At 40.8% G+C, this 15,932-nt stretch overlaps 3 protein-coding genes across 7 annotated transcripts; 2 read left to right on the plus strand and 1 right to left on the minus strand.

The window, feature by feature from the left end:
* The first annotated feature begins 1,723 nt into the window (after nucleotides 1-1,723).
* On the plus strand, nucleotides 1,724-5,682 carry LOC104421587 (anamorsin homolog). The gene is made up of 8 exons (XM_010033579.3): nucleotides 1,724-1,878; nucleotides 2,408-2,555; nucleotides 3,483-3,649; nucleotides 3,764-3,868; nucleotides 4,196-4,358; nucleotides 4,441-4,577; nucleotides 5,033-5,107; nucleotides 5,277-5,682. Exons 2-8 carry the CDS (start codon nucleotides 2,414-2,416, stop codon nucleotides 5,313-5,315), a joined length of 828 nt encoding a protein of 275 aa, XP_010031881.1. The 5' UTR covers nucleotides 1,724-1,878; nucleotides 2,408-2,413; the 3' UTR covers nucleotides 5,316-5,682.
* Nucleotides 5,683-5,930: 248 nt separating this feature from the next.
* Nucleotides 5,931-9,349, minus strand: LOC104421586 (large ribosomal RNA subunit accumulation protein YCED homolog 2, chloroplastic). The gene is made up of 8 exons (XM_039303815.1): nucleotides 9,217-9,349; nucleotides 8,963-9,009; nucleotides 7,897-8,076; nucleotides 7,063-7,152; nucleotides 6,812-6,904; nucleotides 6,671-6,751; nucleotides 6,444-6,489; nucleotides 5,931-6,216 (listed from the first exon to the last, which is right to left on the minus strand). The coding sequence occupies exons 1-8, from the start codon at nucleotides 9,284-9,286 to the stop codon at nucleotides 6,158-6,160; spliced, it is 666 nt and encodes a 221-aa protein (XP_039159749.1). The 5' UTR covers nucleotides 9,287-9,349; the 3' UTR covers nucleotides 5,931-6,157.
* An 817-nt stretch (nucleotides 9,350-10,166) lies between these two features.
* LOC104421588 (probable splicing factor 3A subunit 1) lies at nucleotides 10,167-15,625 on the plus strand. Of its 5 annotated transcripts, none has more exons than XM_010033586.3 (4): nucleotides 10,167-10,391; nucleotides 11,613-13,866; nucleotides 13,991-14,292; nucleotides 15,074-15,625. In XM_010033586.3, the coding sequence occupies exons 2-3, from the start codon at nucleotides 11,710-11,712 to the stop codon at nucleotides 14,258-14,260; spliced, it is 2,427 nt and encodes an 808-aa protein (XP_010031888.1). In that variant the 5' UTR covers nucleotides 10,167-10,391; nucleotides 11,613-11,709; the 3' UTR covers nucleotides 14,261-14,292; nucleotides 15,074-15,625. The 5 variants fall into 5 exon arrangements, with proteins under 5 accessions (XP_010031888.1, XP_010031887.1, XP_010031885.1 ...); XM_010033585.3 differs by having other exon boundaries at nucleotides 14,843-15,538; XM_010033583.3 differs by lacking the exon at nucleotides 15,074-15,625 and adding an exon at nucleotides 14,470-15,062.
* Nucleotides 15,626-15,932: the final 307 nt, after the last annotated feature.

Consider the following 15,932-nt stretch of genomic DNA (forward strand, 5'->3'; position numbering starts at 1 on the left):
CCATTTTTCTTTTTATTTTAGTTACTTCTTAAGCAGAAGTGGTGTTTGGTTACACCCCACTATGAATTTTCTTTTTAATCGTCGCTATTACAAAGTAGTAAATATGTGTTTTTTTACTGAGTAGTCGTCATTACCGTTCAATACTGGTTAAACAAGATCTATAATCTTTGTCAGAGTTAATGGAAATCATTGATCAAGACGCGCTTTTCCCAACAAAAGAGTAAAAGCAGCATATACATATATTCCTTGTTATTTGGATCTTTTCTTAATCGAGATTTGAGACAAATTCGGTATTGTTGATTAGACTTATGCATATTCTAATTATGTGAAAATGAAAGGCATTTCTAGATATGTATTCATGTGGGGTTAATTTGACTTTTGTCCTTCAAAAATATGAAATGAAAGAATAAATCTGTGATTATAGTGCATGCCACACTTATAATTTGATGCTGTGATTAGAACTAGATTCTAAAAGGCCACCATATTACTATTGCTTATTGTGCTTATTGACGGGACAATTTTATACCTTGCGAGATACATAAGGAAAATGTTTCTCAATTGGAATTAGATGCCATGATTAGAACTAGATTCCGGAAGACAACCGTATTGCAGTTGCTCATCGTGATTGTTGACGCGAAAGTTCTATGCCTTGCAAAATAAATAAGGAAAAGTTTTCTCAATTGAAATTAGATGCTATGATTAGAACTAGATTCCGAAAGGCAGTTATGTTACTTTTGCTTATCGTGCTTATTAAGGGAACATATCTATATCTTGTGAGATACATAAGGAAAATGTTTCTCAATTGGGAAAACCCTTCATTAGATAGGATATTATTCTCTAGTTGCAAATATTTTCTTTCTTTGTCATATTTTTTGTGTATCATCCATCATAAAATGTTGAACTTTTTTTTAAAAATTATTTTTCACGAAATAAACATATCCTCAATTCAATCCTCTTATCTTCCTTCGTTGAATGAGGCCTGATTTTCTATTAATTCACACTGGTATATACATATGGGTGATTTCAACAAATGAACACAAGATACCATATCTACCTTACCAATCTATAAGAAGCTTATAGGGGAGCAAGTGCCATATCGATCCATGTTAAATCCGACAATGGCTCAATTAAATTAGAAAATCATTTTTTTTTTCAAAACGATGGATTGCACTAACTTAAATTCCTAATAAGACTAATTCTCTCTTACCCATCCAAATGTTGTTCTAAATATAAAAAAACATTTCAAAGACTTGGAAGATACATATATTTAACCATTACCAAACAACAACCCAAGCCAAATATTTTAAGAAAATGCTTGTCGCTCAGCTCAAGGAAAATAGTCAGCGCAGGAAACATTTTCGGTCAAATGAAAACTCACATTTTTAGAGGAGAACGCAGAAAATTTACCGTTGTCATTTATCAAGCAGTTCTTTAAATTCATACAAATGCTTGCTATGTAGAAAAACAATTTCTTTACTCAGAATTTGAGTTAAAATCTGCATAAACAAACTTGATAAAAAATGAAACTATGTTCATCTTTTTTTTTTTTTTTTTTTTTTTTCCGTATTTCCGTCAATAAATTCGACTGAGCGAAACGCCACCAAGGAGGAGGGCGAGCCGCCATCAAGCAAGGAAACCTCTCCGAACCCGAACCGCCGACACGCCATCCGGGGCGGGTCGTTCAAGCGGGTCGGGTGAGTCGGCGAGGATCACGCGGGGCATATATAAAAACAAAAAAGGGAGGCCGGCTCCCTCCCGTTTCCTTCCTTTTCAAGTCAGCCGCCCACCGAATCGCGCGAGACCGCCGTCCTCCGAAGCGCAAGCCGCAAGCGCGTGTGCCCGTCGCATTCCGCGTCCCTCCTCCCGCTCCGGAAAACGGTGAGCCGCCTCGATCCTCCCGTCCGATCGGCGCCCTCCTAAGTTTCGTCGGCTGGTTTTCTCGCCGTAATTTGGTTCCTCTTTTTTTTTCTTCCGGCGTTGACGTGGTTTCAATCTGCGAACTTTGAGACATCCGAGGGCTCGTTCTTCATCGGGACGAGTAATTCGGCGGTCGCGAGTTTTGGGTCGCCCTTGGTTTTTGGTCTTGTTGCGGAAAGCTTCGGCGCTCGCGACCGCCAAATTACTTTACGGCGTGAATTCGGTTGCAATCTGCGAACTTTGAGACATTCGAGGGCTCGTTCTTTATCAGGGCGTGTAAATTCGGTGGTCGCGAGTTTCGGGTCGCCCTCGGTTTTCGGTTTTTGATCTTTTTTTTTTTTTTGGGTTTAGCTAATCGTAGGAAGTTTTGGCGTCGTCGTGGTTCGTTAGCGTGGTGAGGCGTGTGTCCTTTGGGTTTTCGTTCTTCGTGTGTTCTGAAGAGTTTCTTGGGCTGTATGCTGAATCGTTAACCCTTCTGGTTTCTTCGTAGGATCCAATGGCAACGCAGCGTGCCGTGCTGGCTTTGACCGATGACGTGGTCATGCAAGTGAAGGCGGTTTTCGATTTGATCAGGGAGGCCGGGAGTGAAAAATTGGAGCAGTGCGATCCTCAAATCATCACACACGCATCTAATTTGGGTACGGTTTAATGTTCGTTGTGCTTTTCAGAATCGTATGTGCCCATTTAGCCTGATAATTTTAGGGTGATCCCTTTGTCAATGGATGTTCCTATTTCAAGTATTGTTTACATCATTGGTCCAATCCTTTGTAGGAATTGTTCGTAATAACGAACTTGCAAAATGGATCATTTGTTAGATAGGTCACTCTATTTTTGCTTTCTTGCTTACTTTCCTTGTGTTCTGTTAATTTTTTTTTCTTTTGGCCATGAATGAAATCTTGGTCACTGACATTGTGAGCAATTGCTCTTTTGATGGGAGGCTTCGACTGGTGGCAAGCCAAAACTTCTATCGCATAAACTTAATAATTCGAGACCTCTCGATGCAAGCTTTTCTTGAAAAAGCATATAGCCTTCTTAGATCTCATGTCAGTCTGTAGGTTTTGTGTCACAATTGTCAGTTTAATTTTTCTCTCTGGGTATCTCATATGTTATGCTCATAGTTTTATTGTCACCACGTCTCCCATATTACAGATGAATCAAAATGAAAATTAGAGCTTCATTTTAGTAACTTCCATTTGTCCTTGTTATATATTAGTTGTCTCTATGAAGGGACGAAGTTGTTTGGAAAGTTGACAAAATATCTTGATCTTTGATCTATTGTTCATCATGCAAACATGTACACACGCAAGCACACATGTGCATACTTCTCAGCAAGGGTGCAGGCCCCCTTTTTTTCGCAGTGTATGAATCATGTCATGATTTTAACTGACAACCTGATTTTTAAATGGAAGAATAGCTATTGGGGATGTGCATGAAATTGCTCGAAGGTTCACTTAGTTGTGGTTCATATTGTCTCTTCATGTTTTTGTCTTTTTATTTTGACAAATATGGCTTTAATCTGGAGATTCAAATTGTGCTTCCTCTGATTATTTTCTGGCCGGTGACAGGTAAACTGCCAGTAGAGTCTTCTTCCGTGGACTTTGCTATCGCTATCTGCAAGTCACCTGAATTTCCTGGTAATGGCTTGTTTGAAGAAATCTCAAGAGTGTTGAAGCCTGGTGGGACCATTGTGATTCGTAAGGCTTTATCGTCTGTAGCGGAGGATACATCTAAGGTAGATGATGCATTTGATGCAGCAATTATCACCATCTGCTATTCTTTTTACTCGTTTATTCGATTTTAGTGAATAATATGCTGTTCTGAACATTGTATGAAACTTCGATCTTAGGCGTCCTCTGCTCTTGAACGTGAGTTGCTGGTGGCTGGATTTTTAGAAGCACAGAATCTTCAAATTAAATCAGTGGCAAGTTCTGAGGGTGTACGGCATTATATGGTGAGCGCCAGTTTTTAGCCTCTTTGTCCATCTTGATTTTCCTTTGTTATTCTGCTTCTTCAATAAAGTGCTGTAAAGAGTGACGGGCCATGTTTTTACCCAAGTGTTTATTTCTCTTTCTTATTGCAAGCATTCCATTATCTAAATTAATTGCCTTTGTGCAGTAATTTTGATATTTTCCGGAATGGTTTCTTGTATCTGGGTTAATTTTTTTGGTGGTTATTTTGTTATAGTATTAATTCATATAATTTGCTGTCAACTCCTCATTTTATGCTATTGAATTTTGCATTGCAAGCATCTTATGGTCTGTTTTTTGAATCTTTTCAGGTCAAAGCAACAAAGCCATCTTGGAAACTTGGCTCCTCGTTTGCAATTAACAAGGGCAAAAAAAGCTTGCCAAAAGTTCAAATAATAGGCGATGATGATGATTTGATAGATGAGGACAGCCTTTTAACTGAAGAGGACTTGAAGAAACCGCAACTTCCACCTGGTATAATAGCAGAGTAATTATGAACTGGTTTTTTGAGCGTTTGTGTTTGGAATTCTTCATAATACAGAAACAACTTTTGTAGTCGGGGACTGTGAAGTTGGAAGCACTAGGAAAGCTTGCAAGAATTGCACGTGTGGGAGAGCTGAAGCAGAGGAGAAGGTGGAAAAACTGGAGCTCTCTGTGGACCAGCTAGACAATCCTCAATCGGCATGTGGCAGTGTACGCTCTCTTCTTTGCTCTTTTATTGTTTGGTTATTAAATATGGGTGTAATTAGCTGTAAGATTGTGGATGCTGAAGGATTTATGCAAAAATATAGAATTCGATGCCGTTTTTTCTTCATTTGGTAGATATTCGGTGCAAGTAACAGTAACATTGTGGGTATTCAAAGTTTTACACCACCATATAGGATTTGAGGGTGATCTATGCTTTTGACTTGCATTATGATTCTTGCCTTAGCAATGTTGTAGCAGTTGCACTATACCTTGTTCTCTTGGAGCATTGATGTCCTTGATTAATTTTTTAGAATTGCAGAAATCTCAGTTCATTCCTACTGTGGCGGGCTGCTTTTGTATATAGAAAATTCCTGAGGTTTTGGATAGGATGTTGGGAATCTTTTAAGTCATGAATTTTCTTCCTTTGGCTTATAATTTTGCTGATTTATATTGCCATGCAGTGTGGTCTGGGAGATGCCTTTCGCTGCAGTACATGTCCTTACAAGGGTCTTCCACCATTCAAACTTGGTGAAAAGGTAATCTCTCTCTCTCTCTCTCTCTCTGGTGCAAACACAAGCACAGAGGCACAGACGCACATAAACTGCATGCTTATGTGCTTATTCATGTCCACGTTCATCCAGACTGGATTGGACAACTAGCTCATCTGAAAGCCCACTCCTAATGGATGTTCATTACGTATTGCAGGTCTCATTATCAGCAAACTTTCTGGCGGCAGATATATGAATCACTTTGCATCGACTTACGTATAGACTTCGGATTACTGACAAGCTCGATGGTGGTGAATCACTTGTGCTTTGTCTTCTGTCATTGTAGCCTATGGGAAAAGTTCTAGCATCTTTGTCAAATTAGGAAGGAAGTGTGCATTCTTGACAGGATGAGCCAAATTTTGGTCTCGCAAGGTCTCTCACTCAAAGGGACGTATACCATCTGATTGTATTGCTTTCATGTGTCGTCGTGATGATGTCCTTGTTTTTTTTTTTTTATTGTTTTTTAATATTTGAAAGAAGGCTGATGGAAGAGTATGTCGACTTCAATCATATCAATTTGTCAGTGATGTAGAAGTAGTGGGTGGGGCTTATTTTGTTGTTTATAGGACGCTTCTTCTAATTCTTCCCACCTCTTGACGCCATTTTGACAGCACATTGACACACAACTTGGCTAGCAAGAAAATGCTAACTCCAACTTCTGATGAATAAAATAGCAAATGAAATTACTCAGTAGTGAAGCCTTGACAATTTGGCGTGCGGTCTGTGTTTCACTCCAGAACAGAATCTTCCTTCCCTTTTCACCTTTTGTTCGGACGAGCCTATTGGCATTGCTTCCTTTGAAACGAGAACAGGAATGAAAAGCTTGATTTATTGGAGAAGGAACCTTTTTGTTGCGACCTATTTACACAATATGTTATGTAACGATCGTGTTATCACATAATGGGTCCTCAATCCCTCTCTAGGCAAGGATTAGGACAAGGGGAAACGAAAGGTGTCGGCTAAAGTCATGTACAATATCCTTCTCACGGCAAGAAACAGAGATTGAATTGACATCAATCGGTCAACGGTTCTTGTTCTTCAGCTCCAGGAGCCTGCACCACCTCTTATCAACTGAGGCAGCTTTGGACCACCGATATCTGCACACGAGAAAAAGTGCTTCTGAGTTAGCTCAAGGCGATGCATCAAACTCCGACTTGACTAACCAGTCGAACCAGGCTGATCTTGAACTGGTTTAATTGTCCGGTTCAATTTGTTCTGATAAAATATTTGGAATTGGAACTAGGTTGGATCTTGGCCTTTCCAACGATTCCTCCGACTTTGAAGCTGACTCAAAGTAAACTGAGGTGCAGTCCAGAACACTTACATTGGAGTGTAGGCTCGGATTTTTCGCATAATTCTGAGCATGTATCCTGCAAATGGAATCACGAAGTAGTATTACCAAATGGAATCAGAAAAACATTTTCCGCTTTGTGCATTTACACGCAGTGATATTCTTTAAAATCAGCATGGCCTTGGCTCCTGTTCTTTAATCTACGATCAGATATATCAGAAGGTAAAATTTGAACTACTATTCTCATGTTGGATCCGTACTTTGACCGAGGTAGTAAGCCGAAGAGTGTCTTGAATAAGTTGATCAAGATGAGCTTCATAGCCAGGTTTGACATAGATGACCTGTTGAAACATGCATGTTAGAGAGTGAGAGCGAGAGGGAGGAGGGTTCAAGAGACTTACTGATGGATCGTCTCCTCCAATCTCGGGAAGTTCGGTTGCGTGACTGAGTCTATTAGATGTCAGAACCCAAACATTGAAACTTGTATTTATCTGCTGAACCAGGAAAAGGAAGGATCATAAACACAATTCCACCAATTCTGTAAGGTAATGTGTTGGTAAGTCAAGTTTGATTCGAACTAGGCAAGAAAGAGTTGGTCCATTGAGTTCTAACATGGTTCCTGTATCTACTTGTTGATGACTGAAGACTTCACCTCTCTGCAGTACGGGGAAGAGCAATTACTGCATTTTCTGGTGAAAGATGTAGTGATCCTCCCAAAGATCGATAAGCCAAAGCTGGCATGCTGTCCCAAAAACAATGAAAAGTAAGATAAAAATAACGGATTCGCTGTCAGCAAAGAGGAAAGAGCTTGATAGATTGCAAGATTCAGAACATTAACTTAAAGTTGGTGCACAAGAGAGACTGACAGGGATTCTTTGGAGATGTATAAGAGAGTAGCCTCAGCATTTTCAGTCATCACCGTTAAAACGGTGCATCGGCGCTTATAGGAATTTTCTAGTCATCCATCTCTGAAATTACATCGCTCATGGGTGAACAGAAACATCATCCCTACCTTGAATTTGATCTTGATAACATGAGAAAGACAGAAATTTCCTATGTATCAGATTGTTAGCCTATTGATTAATTGTGCTAACTAGCTTATGGTGGAGGATTGAGAGCGTTTCAGCATACTTGGACTCGGTAATTACCTACCAACCAGGTCGTGAAAACCTGATACTTTCATTCGCGATACATCCTTATCCCAGTAGGGAAGCGTGGTTCTTTTTACACACAGCAGACAATAACCAAACTAAGAGATATAAGTCGATTCAACAGATCATGACGAAATTGAATTGCAATCTTTTTGAACACGAGAGTGTATCGTGTGGGCTTTAATGTGGGAAAGGAGATGAAAACTGTGAACGGGTTGTCGGAAATATATGTTTAAACTTAAGGTTTGCCATCAACCAATTCGATTGTGACTGTTGTATAACATAATTATCAACCACCACAAGCGATTTCCAACAGAAGAGGGAAAAAGTGCCACCTTCTCTACGCTGAGGTTGACGAGAACCTTGGCGTCTTTCTGCTCGTCTTCGATCAAATCCAATAACCGCAAGTCTCGGAGAGAGAGGATATAGTCGCTGGTCCATTTCCCATGCCACCTGCTGTCTGATGTTCCAATCGTGATCAGACGGCGCGGTGCTTTTTGACTTCTTCTTGAAATCTGCACCAGGCAATCATAGGGGAGTATGAACATATGATGTAATCTCATGTGTTGAGATTATTATAGGGATCTTAAAGCAAGTAGTACTAAGAGAGTGTCTGATCATTCTATCTCTAATTATCACACTATACGTTCGGATAACAACAGATTTGCATATTTTGCAAAACAGCAACAGGGATAGATTATGACCACATTGTTAGGCAACAGGTCGAATTGTGTTAAAGTTGTTCCTCCAATTTGATTAAACTTTTTGCTCGACATGCGCCCTTCAGATCATCAAGAATCTAACTGGACAATGTTCTTCATATTAATTCTAAGAAGATGCTGTTCTGCTAAACGATAGAGACTTGAAAAGCAAGATCAGTTTAGAAACAAGATGAAGTTAAAAAGGCAACTAACGAAGTTTCAACCGCTCTCCAAGTTGATCTTGGACAAGATCGAAACATCGATTCTGTTGTGAGTAACTATGAATAGGAAGAGACTCACACTCAGCTTGTTTAGCGCCTTACATGGCTAGAATACAGGCCCGAGAAACTCGAGTTCAATTATATTAACAAAACAGAAACAACCCATTTCATTTTACCATACTAGCTCATACACCTTAAGCTTACTAATCATAACATAAAGAAAAATGCCCGCGATCCAGAATTCTGGAAACAAAGAAACGAGTACACTGAATCTGAAGACCTCCCAGCAAAGTTGTCACCCGAAAAGATGCATTTTCTCGAGATAAGCTAGCTCTTTCGAAGTTCCGCGAGTACAGCGGGGAAGAAAAGAACCCTTCTTAAACTGGCATTAATTGACAAACACAGAGTTTCTATGCTGCCACCAGTTTCAACGTAGCTATTCACAACTTCATGCTCAAGAACGCGAGCAACGGACTTACAGAGGCCTCGACGTTCCACCGCTTGCGCACCGGAGGACGCCACTTCCCTGCAAGTGTCAGATAGAGATTCAGAGAAGGAAGCCGAATGTCACCCAACTTCTTTTTCCATGATCCTTTTTTACGATGCGAGTTTCTATGACTTTTAGAGAAGATGGCATATGGAGCAAAGCATGAATCTGAAAGTGGGATTTGAGCAGAAGGAAGAGAAAGGAAAATGGAAGCTTCAGCTCTTGGGGATTCTGGTGATGATTTACCTGCCGCACCATGGAAGCGACAGAACAGTGCAGAAGAAGAAGAAGAAGAAGGATATGTGGCTGTCGCCATGTGACCAAGAGAGAGAGCAAGATATGGAGGGAACTTATTATCTTCTTGTTTCGCTAGTATAATAATAAATCCATCTACACCATTTTTCTCCTTTTTCCTATTTTTCTTTCTACAACCCGCCTTTTATTGAGAAAAGGACGGGTGTCGAAATCGTCTTTATCGAAATATTTATAAAGGCAATCACGTCAATTTTATAAGTTCAAAAATAGTTTCGCACTTTCTTCTATAAATAAGGATTTTTTTATAAAACCTCTGTTTTATTTCATAAAAAATAAATAATTTTAAAAATACATTTTAAAAAAAATCAATTATTTTATCTGAATATCATTGAAAATAATTTATATTTAAATATATCTAGATGGATAATAAAAATATTTTCTAAATTCGCGAAATAAATTGACCTAAATTTTGTACTTATCCTACCCTTAAATATCTAAACTTTTTTTTTTTTTTTTTTTTTTTGGTTGGAATGGATATTTCAACTTTTCAAGAGAGTTAATATAAGTGCGGCATTTAAACCATTGGTATGAAATATCGCCGTGAAAAAACTGTTCATAATGGAATTAAGGTGATTTATTTTTGAAGAAAATGTTATTTAAAGCTGTAGATTATTTCCTAAATTTAATCTCTCCTTAGTTCGTGCCACTTTAACGACGATTCACTTATCTTTATTTAAGAAAATTAAGTGCTTCTTTTAAGATAAATTGATGATGGGGTCTCTCCACTATTGATTTGATCTTTTCATCTGTTAAAAAAAAAACCATTTTTTTAATTATTTTGAAAAGGCAACATTTTAATCTCACAACATTTCACCAAAAAAAGAAAAAAAAAAAAATTAAGACACGCTCTCTCTCTCTCTACTGCCCTTGGCATTGCAGCGGCACATAAAAGGGGGGGAAGGCGAGAGGATTAGGGCTTTTCAGACGGATTGGGAAATTGGACCATCTCGAGCTCGGATTATAGCTCAAGTCTCCCGTATCCCAATCTCGTCGGCGGTAAATCTCTCTCCGTCTTCTCCTCCGCTCGCTCCAGCTCGCCGGCCGATTCTCCTTTCGCGCCTCCGCCGCCGGCGACTGAATCGGCTGTACCTCCGCCGCCGCTGCAGGTGCGTGCCTTCGCTTCTTTTGGTCGTTTCGTCCCTCTATTTTTTGCGGGCTTTTTTTTTTTTTTTAACTCCCGATTCATCTATGGCGAAGCGTTGTGGACGACGGGGACGGGCTTAGCTCCGTTGAAATGGAGCGTTCGGCTTGGTTTTGAGTGGCGGCGGGAGATGTCTCTCCGTGTTTCGGATAAAGTTAGAGACTTTAGGTTTTGGCTTCTTCTTCTTTTTTTGTCTTTTTTTTTCGGTTGCTTTTGGGTCCGGCGAATTCGAGTGTTGTGGACGACGAGGCGATTGCGAGCTGTCGATCTGGTTGCGGCGATGGGTACGCCGCATTAGTTCCGCTCGAAGGAGTGAGGATGGCTTAGTGGTTTTTGGGGCGGGACGGCGTGAAGGCTTGGTGCTGGATGGGGCGGGGAAGTTTTAGGGTCTTCCGTTCTGTGTATGATGTGTGTATTACTAGATGAATTTTGTCGAGACTATGTTCTGCAGAGTTTTTAAAATTCCCAAATGTGTGTTTGAATGAAAAATTTCGAAGGGACTGCGGTTTGTGCTGATTAGCCCTCCTGTGCGTGTTTGATGTGTTGTTTGGATTGAGAGAATAGGAGTGCGGTGCCGCTATAGTTGGTTTCGTATTTGATATGAGTACCATGCATCGGAAATTGCCAGTCGTACTGTCAGCCATACTGTCTCGTCATATCGTCGGTCAACACTGAGAATGTTCTCTCTGTTTCAAAACTTTGGAAGAGATGCTTGCTAGGTGAAATATGCCCAATTGCTTGGAGTCCTGGCTTTCTAGATCTGTTTCTCTGAACAGATGTGTCCGCACCTCTTGTACCTTGGGACTAGCGAATTGCTTATTTGCTAATTATAAGAAATAATATGCTTAAATTAAAGTCTGCAGTTCTTTGCTAGCCATTTCACATTACAGATTCCTCTAAGAGGTTCTGTTGGTTAGATTTTTATAGTGAAAAATCAGTTTATATTTTGCAAACTTTGATGATGATGATATGCTGATTTGCCATCCTATCTATATTTGATTACACTTTTGCTCTTCTTCAACATTTTTGTTTCTGATTTAGTGGCAATTCTTGCCTGTCTCAATCATGAGTTATCCTCCAATTTCTTGTAACACAATTGCCAGTTCAGTCTGTTGTGGTTTATTGTTGAAGCTGGAAGTAATTCATCCTTATTATCTTGCTAATCCGTGTTTGGATTATTTTCCAGGTTGATTGAGATGCTTTTGAGCAAAAGGTGTGGAACTTGTTGACGCATTTCCCTCTTGTTATCTACTACTTTGAGTAAACTATAATTCAAGGCAAAGATGTTGGGTGCAACACCTATTTTGCCCCTTCCTGCCCCACCTTCTGATGGAAATCTTGGTCCTCTTCCTCCATCTCAATTGCCGGAGGAGCCGGAGGAGGATAGAATGGAAACTGAGGGAAATAGTAATGCTGCGCCTGCTTCAGTTGCAACCCACACAAGGACAATTGGAATTATACATCCTCCTCCTGACATCAGAAACATTGTCGATAAAACAGCTCAATTTGTCGCGAAGAATGGACCTGAATTTGAGAGAAGGATTATTGCAAACAATGCTGGCAATGCAAAGTTCAATTTTTTGAACTCTTCTGATCCTTACCATGCATATTACCAGCATAGATTATCTGAATTTCGGGCACAGAGTCAGGCTTCAGCGCAGCAGACACCTCAGCCTGCAGATTCTGCTGTACCTGAGTCAGTTCCAGCTGCCCCTGCTGCACAGGCTACTCCAGAGTCGATTCAATCCGACATCTTAGCCCAGTTAAAACCTGTTCGTAAAGTTCTTGAGCCTCCAGAGACAGAACAATACACCGTCCGGCTTCCTGAGGGCATTACTGGGGAAGAACTCGACATTATAAAGCTCACGGCGCAGTTTGTGGCTAGAAATGGGAAGTCATTCCTAACTGGGTTGACTAGCAGGGAAATAAACAATCCTCAGTTTCATTTTCTCAAGCCAACTCATAGTATGTTTATGTTCTTCACTGCACTGGCTGATGCCTATTCAAAGGTGCTGATGCCTCCAAAGGGGTTGACAGATAAGCTTCAGAGGAGTGTTGTGGATATGACGACTGTGCTGGAAAGGTGCTTGCATCGGCTGGAATGGGAACGGTCGCAAGAACAGGCAAGGCAAAGAGCAGAAGATGAGATTGAGCAAGAGAGGATGCAAATGGCTATGATAGATTGGCATGATTTTGTTGTGGTCGAGTCGATAGATTTTGCAGATGATGAGGATGAAGACCTTCCACCTCCAATGACTATTGAAGAAGTTATACGGAGAAGTAAGATGTCGAATGTGGAAGAGGAAGAGATGGTTGAGCCTGGAAGGGAGGTGGAAATGGAAATGGATGAGGAGGAGGTACAACTTGTTGAAGAGGGTATGAGGGCAGCTAGTCTTGAAGGAAATGATGATGAGAGGAAGATTGTGACCCGGGACAACGAGGAGGAACCACCTATGAGAATAGTAAAGAACTGGAAGAGACCAGAAGAGAGAATACCTGCTGAGAGAGACCCAACCAAATTTGTTGTTTCCCCTATTACTGGTGAACTGATCCCGATTAATGAAATGTCCGAACACATGAGAATTTCTCTCATTGATCCAAAGTACAAGGAACAGAAGGAGAGAATGTTCGCCAAGATTAGGGAGACAACTCTTGCTCAGGATGATGAAATATCTAGGAACATAGTAGGACTTGCGAGGACTCGTCCAGATATTTTTGGTACGACTGAGGAAGAAGTTTCTAATGCAGTGAAGGCTGAGATTGAAAAGAAGAAAGATGAGCAGCCAAAGCAGGTCATATGGGATGGTCATACGGGCAGCATTGGACGCACTGCAAATCAAGCTTTGTCTCAGAATGCTAACATGGACGAACAGAACGATGCTGGAAATGATGCAAGGACTCTTCCTGGTCCTGCTGCTCCTCCACCAAGGCCTATGATTCCATCTGTTCGCCCCCTCCCTCCTCCTCCAGGACTTGCCTTGAATCTTCCCCGTGCTCCTCCAAACCAAGTCCAATATACTCAACAAACTAGCGGTGCATTTCCGATGCCTCCTCCCAGGCCTCCGGGTATGCCAATGGTATCTCCTATGCGTCCACCACCACCTCCAATGCCCATGACTTCTGGACAGCAGCACATGATGGTTAATGGGCCATCTATGCCACCTCATCTATCTATGAATCCATCTGGAATTCCTGCACCACCTCCCCCTGGATCTCAGTTTACACCCATGCCCGTTCCCCGACCTTTTGTCCCCATGCCTGTTCCCCCAACTGGTTTGCCCATGATGCCCCCACCGCCTCCTCCTTCGTCACAGGGAATGGCTCCACCCCCACCCCCTGAGGAGGCACCTCCACCTCTTCCAGAAGAGCCCGAGCCAAAGAGGCAGAAGCTTGATGACACTGCCCTTATTCCGGAAGATCAGTTTCTGGCCCAAAATCCAGTATGTGACCTCTGTTGTTTTTCCATTTCTCTGTTGCTACCTATCATTTTCTTATTCTCTATATTTGTAATTGAATTTTGGTGTTCCTGGACTGATTGAAATTCTTTGATTGGAATTGTTGCAGGGCCCTGCTCGTATTAATGTATCTGTACCCAATCTCGAAGAAGGAAATCTTAAGGGCCAGGTTTTGGAAATTGCAGTGCAGTCTTTGTCTGAAACTGTGGGCAGTCTGAAGGAAAAGATCGCTGGGGAGATACAATTACCAGCAAACAAACAGAAACTGAGTGGAAAACCTGGTTTCCTCAAGGATAATATTTCTCTTGCGCATTACAACATCAAAGATGGGGAAACTCTTGCACTTTCTCTGAGGGAACGTGGTGGCAGAAAGCGATGAAAAGATCCCTGATGCCATGAGGATGTTAAAAGGTTCTTTCTGGAACTTCTTATAGCCATGAATATAACCCATGTGTTTTTGTGGGACTCCACTCTTAGTATCAGAAAATAATGTTCTGGTTGAAGTTGAATTGGCAGTGGACTAGCAGTGTCAGTGTTGAATTGTTTTTTTCCCGAATCTTCAGACTGATACTGCAGTATTTACTACAGATATGGCACCTTGGAATTTCTGTTCAAGGGCATTGGGAAGTATTCTTATCTAGGCTGTAGGAGTTATCTGATGGCACTACTAATCTGCTCATTTTGGACTTGCAGCTCCCTGGAAGTCTGTGGCCATTTTGAGATATGCTGATTTTGATTTTCATTAGACGGATCCTGCAGTGAGATCCTCCCGTACCTTATGGATCTTTTTGTTTGGGCTAGTCAAGATCTTTGTACGAAATGTGTGATAATTTTAACAAGTCAGTTATTGCTTTTACGGGGAAGTTGCGATGATAGTCTTTCTCTAGATTTAGCTTCTCTTTCTATAGGGTCCATTCTTGTGACATGGATGGATTTACACAGTCTAATTTGGTACCTGCAGAACATCTGGAGATGAACCGTCCTTGTATTCTGGAGATGCTGTGTCTCAATTCGTCACCTCTGGCGCAATTTATTTTGGTCTAGCAATAGCAAGCAGTTGTAGGATGGTTGTCCTCTCATGATGTCTTTTCTTTCTAGCACGACTCCCTCTCTCTCTCTCTCTCTCTCAAGATATTTGATTGTTTGCGGAGTGTTTTGTGAAAATTACTAATCCTCTTGTATAACATGGCAGGTAGGACTTTGGTCATTGAGCTAATAATATGGTCAAGTAGTCGTTTGACCGTGCCAGTTAGCTTGCACTTTTGATTGCAAATGACCTGCTCTTTAAAGTTGCCACTAGTTCCTGCATTGGTTGAGCTGGCGTTTGCGTACTCTGATTTTTTATTTATTTTTGTCCTGGCGAAAAAGGCAGTGAGAGACTCGTATGGGGGCAAATTAGAGGAATTGCTGGCCGGAAAGAGAGCCTTCCTTACATTTTCTGATCTAACTTGGTATCCTGTGTGAGGGAAGCTATGGGATTGATCGGGTTCTGGGTTTGTGGAGAAATGTCTCTTGAAGGTCAGGATGAAAATGAACGTTGATGTCCAACATTGGCATGTCGTAGCCCTAACTTAATCTTGTGTTTACTTACTTCGCACTCTTACTTGGATTTGGGCATGAGTTTTTTCAGATTGAGTTACGTATGAAGTTTTAGGAATGTGGGTCGGGTTAGATATGAGTTATTAGATTTACATTGCATTGAAGTGGATAAAATGGGTTAAATTGGTTTATTTAAGTTGGTTCATTTTCAACATGACCCAATGTACCTATTTGATGAGTCTAGACATGTGATTTCTATTTGTAACTCGATTAAGAAAATATTTGGGTAACAAAATGTTTGGAACGCCTAAGAATTTAACTAGTGATGGCTCGGAGGCGTTTGATGCTCAAAATTCAACCGATCTTTAGTGAAAAGGATGTCATGCATTTCGCAATGTTCCATCGATTTGGTATGAGTTTTTCAATATTGAGTTAAATACGGAAATGATTTAAGAATATGAGTTGGGTAGATATGATTTGTTAAATTTATACTGCATGAAAACGGATTAAAA

The sequence above is a fragment of the Eucalyptus grandis genome, chromosome 10 (genome assembly GCF_016545825.1).
Source record: "Eucalyptus grandis isolate ANBG69807.140 chromosome 10, ASM1654582v1, whole genome shotgun sequence".
Taxonomy (NCBI): Eukaryota; Viridiplantae; Streptophyta; class Magnoliopsida; order Myrtales; family Myrtaceae; genus Eucalyptus; species Eucalyptus grandis.

Coding starts and splice junctions, on each gene's coding strand:
- LOC104421587 (XM_010033579.3), top strand. CDS start 2,414: ATGGCAACGCAGCGTGCCGTGCTGGCTTTGACCGATGACGTGGTCATG. Junction 3,650..3,763: donor TAGCGGAGGATACATCTAAG/GTAGATGATGCA, acceptor CTTCGATCTTAG/GCGTCCTCTGCTCTTGAACG. Junction 5,108..5,276: donor CATTCAAACTTGGTGAAAAG/GTAATCTCTCTC, acceptor TACGTATTGCAG/GTCTCATTATCAGCAAACTT.
- LOC104421586 (XM_039303815.1), bottom strand. CDS start 9,286: ATGGCGACAGCCACATATCCTTCTTCTTCTTCTTCTTCTGCACTGTTC. Junction 7,153..7,896: donor TCAACCTCAGCGTAGAGAAG/GTGGCACTTTTT, acceptor TTTTTGGGACAG/CATGCCAGCTTTGGCTTATC. Junction 6,490..6,670: donor GGCTTACTACCTCGGTCAAA/GTACGGATCCAA, acceptor TTCCATTTGCAG/GATACATGCTCAGAATTATG.
- LOC104421588 (XM_010033586.3), top strand. CDS start 11,710: ATGTTGGGTGCAACACCTATTTTGCCCCTTCCTGCCCCACCTTCTGAT. Junction 13,867..13,990: donor AGTTTCTGGCCCAAAATCCA/GTATGTGACCTC, acceptor GAATTGTTGCAG/GGCCCTGCTCGTATTAATGT.